General features: G+C 52.9%; 1 protein-coding gene across 1 annotated transcript; it reads right to left on the minus strand.

Moving 5' to 3' along the window:
- Positions 1-590: 590 nt before the first annotated feature.
- On the minus strand, positions 591-2,468 carry LOC127312608 (alpha-1,3-arabinosyltransferase XAT2). Its single transcript, XM_051343130.2, has 2 exons — positions 2,204-2,468; positions 591-2,120 (listed from the first exon to the last, which is right to left on the minus strand). The coding sequence occupies exons 1-2, from the start codon at positions 2,325-2,327 to the stop codon at positions 895-897; spliced, it is 1,350 nt and encodes a 449-aa protein (XP_051199090.1). The 5' UTR covers positions 2,328-2,468; the 3' UTR covers positions 591-894.
- Positions 2,469-3,549: the final 1,081 nt, after the last annotated feature.

Consider the following 3,549-nt stretch of genomic DNA (forward strand, 5'->3'; position numbering starts at 1 on the left):
TCGAGAGATAAGGTTGGAGCCTCCGAAGCTGGTCCGAGAACTATAGTTGAGGCTTACTGAAGTGGTCAGAAAAAAAAAGTTGAGGCCTCCTAAACTGGTTCAAAATATAAAAGCTGAAGCCCCCCAAACTGGCTCAAAATATAAAAGTTGAAGCCTACAAACTACTAGTTTAAAAGCTATAGTTGTGGCATCCTAAACTGACCCAAAAAGCATAGTTCTGGCCTCCTAAACCGGTCCAGAAAAAATATCAAGGCGAAGCCACCGAAACTGGTGCGAATTGAAAGCATTTGTCCGAATATGTCTGAAAACAGAGCTGTTGAGAATGAGGGGGCATGCATTGCTCGCCACAAACTAGTTAAAGCCTCCTAAACTTGTCTTACAAAAAACAGTTGAAGCCTCCTACACTGGTCCAGGAAAAAAGAAGTTAAAGCCTCCAAAACTGGTCTGAGTTGAAGGCATTTGTCTGAATTTGTCTGAAACTAGTGGTGTTGAGAACGAGGGGGACAGCATCGCATGATGAAAAGACATTCAGGACCAGAAAAACAACAATTGTTCACATGCCCTGTCTCTGATAATGCTAAAGCGATCACTCGATCAGTCCCCATGTGGGCAAAATAATTACTCTCATGCGGGCTTGGTATAATCAATCGATTTACAAAGTGTGTAATTAATTAGGCTTTGCACACTTGTTGCCTATGCTGTGACACGAACTTGTTCGTCTCCTCGTCCTTTACCAAAAAAAATAAAATGAAGAAAGAAACAATGAAAGAAATGAATCTTGCCATGACAAGAAGAACAACAAATCAAGAAGAGGACAGAAGCATCGGGGGGAAGAAGAGGAAGAAGGTCTAATCTAGCACGAAGGAACTCGCAGGCTGGCTGCAGAGCTCAATGTCAGGGCAGGAGGCTTCGCGCGTGCTCGAGCGCGTCGGCGAACTTGGTGAGGTTGAGGGTGACGCTCTGCTTGTCGAGGTAGACTGTCTTAATGGCGTCCCAGCCCTTCTTGTGCACGTCGTAGGGGTGCTGCAGGTAGAAATGGTCCTTGGGGTAGAGGTTCTTGAGCGAGCTCTCCTCCAGCGACACGTTGTACTCCATGTATGTGACGTCCATGTCTTTCGCCGGGTCCTTGAAGGTGACCCGCGACAGCCACTCCAGCCCGCCGAACGGCACCACCTGCACCAGCACGGCGCGGCTGGGGAGGAACACCATGTTGGTGAGCCCGGCGCCGTGCACGCCCATCATGACGTCGGCGGAGTTGACGAGGCGCGCGAAGTTGGGCATGTCGGTGTGGTTGTCCGGCTCGGCGATGCGCACGTCGAACTGGGCTAGCGCGGCGGCGTGCGCCATGGCCCGCTCGTTGAGGAAGCGGCGGGAGGATTTCCGGGAGATGATGAGGAGCCGGGGCTTGATGTGCGAGGCGACGTCGCGCTTGAGGTGGAAGGTGCGGCGGAGGAGGCGCTTGAAGTCGGCGACGGTCTCGCCGCCCGGGGAGCGGGTGGCGTCGATGCCCATGGCGCGGTGGAAGGTGGAGCCGATGACGATGCGCGGGAAGCAGTGCACCTCCTGGTCGTTGTCCACGTCGATGACGTCGTAGTTGGAGAGGTGGCGGAAGAGCGGCGTGAACTTGTCCAGCCACCAGTCCTTGATGTCCGTGAGCAGGAACTGCACCTCGCCGCCGAAGTGGTGGGTGCTGGTGAAGAGCGGGACGAGCACGTCGGTGTAGTCGTGGTAGAGGTTCCCCGCGAAGCCGCCGCTGGAGAAGAGGAAGGCCGGGACGGAGTGGTTCCGGGTGCAGAGCGGCGGGATGACCGTCTCGTTGGAGGCGCCGAAGGGGAGGAGCGCGAACTCGCGGACGTCGTCCATGGCGACCGCGTCGTGCCGGCGCGCGTACGGCTTGGTGCGCCATTCTTTGTCGAGAGGGCTGATGTAGATTTTGGAGTGGTTGCCGTCGACCCGGATGTCGCCCACCGCCGCGCACCGCTCGGAGCGCTTGCTGGTGTTGTAGCAGGTGGGGCGGCTCGGGTCGAAGTCCTCCTCCCCGATCGGGCCCGAGATCTTGTACCGGCTGCCGTCGTAGTCGTCGTCGATCTCCACCTCCAGCAACGGCGCCGGCTTGTTGGCTGCGCCCCACCGATTGACGTCAGGCTCACCATTTCGGAACACCATGTATGGAGAAAGCAGAGGAGCAAGAATGGGGACGTACGGTATGGGGTTGTGCAGTAGCGGGCCTTGATGAAGGTGAGGACGCAGAGGGAGAGCAGCATGGTGATGACCATGGCGGAGTTGCCCATCCGCCGCGGCTCCTGCCGCGACCTCGGCTGCTTCATCGCCGCCGTCGCCGCCCGGGCGGTGGATTGTCTTGTCCGGACCGGACGCGAAGCAAGCGGAGAATGGACGCGGGAGCTGTGCGGAGCAATGGTATTAAAGGAGGGGTTGGTGGAAGCGATGGCGATGGAGCGCGCGGAGGAGGAAGAGGTTGGTTGGTGGGCTCGCCGGCCGTCCGTGGTGGGTGGCTCGACCGCTTGCTTGACCTGAGGGACCCGGCAACCTGCTGCTGCTATTATGCTACTCCTAGTACAGTAAGTACAGGACCACTGCCGGAGACTAACGACCTGCTGCTCCCTTCATCGTCGTCGTCGATTGGCGGAGTCTCGACGTTCGGCCGTTGCACTCACCTACAAATATAATGCTTCCTTTCTTTGCTCACCAAGCCGAAGTGGGAGATTTATTTTTCAAAATGTTACCATGAAAGTTGCTAAATTCATTTATTAGATAGAAGATTTATTTATTTTACTGTCAATACCACATACATTTATAATATAGTACATGGTACAAATATACAAGCTGACTCTAACAATTATAAAATAAAGTATGAAAGAACTAGCAAATCATTTAGATCTTGGTACAATCTTGTACTTTACCAAACCATACACTTGAAAATAACAACAAAGGTTTTCCCATAGTTTAAATTTGATTCCGCAATACCAACGCTACGTGCACACGCCACAACCATCGAAGTAGTCAATCAACATCAGAACCAACACCAGTATACTGGGAAAAAAATAACCGAACAACCTAGTCGACGTCGCTGAAGGTTACGAATCACCATTGTCGAGGACATGTCAGCTGAGAAAAATATTACGAAATAACCCTCCTCGCGGCAACCATCAGAAAAGGTCCAAAATAGATCCAGCGAAGTAAGATATGAAGATCCATACCTACATAATTGTAATCCTCCAACCACCATTGGCGCCATGAATGGGATATTGTCATCGAACAAAGGCATGAAAAGCACTTATTCTAGACGATGCCATCTCCATCGTGGCGAAGGCCAACAAGAAAACGGCTACTAAACCCTAACCTAATCTATAGAAAATCCTACTTTCTTAAAAAGTCCACGCATAGGGTTCCCCATCCCTCCTGGCAGCGGTGAGGCCGACCGAAGGAGGGGAAACCGATCTATGGTGAAGACGAAGGTGTATAAAGAGCGATTTCTTAAAGGCGGCGGCGGCCGGTCCAGCATAGATAGAAGATTTGTTACTACACTAA

This window comes from Lolium perenne, chromosome 7 (genome assembly GCF_019359855.2).
Source record: "Lolium perenne isolate Kyuss_39 chromosome 7, Kyuss_2.0, whole genome shotgun sequence".
Classification (NCBI taxonomy): Eukaryota; Viridiplantae; Streptophyta; class Magnoliopsida; order Poales; family Poaceae; genus Lolium; species Lolium perenne.

What these genes read in the sequence shown, in the direction of transcription:
- LOC127312608 (XM_051343130.2), bottom strand. Translation starts at nt 2,327, where the DNA reads ATGAAGCAGCCGAGGTCGCGGCAGGAGCCGCGGCGGATGGGCAACTCC. An exon ending in CTACTGCACAACCCCATACC is followed by an intron (nt 2,121 to 2,203) that starts GTACGTCCCCAT and finishes GGTGGGGCGCAG; the next exon opens with CCAACAAGCCGGCGCCGTTG.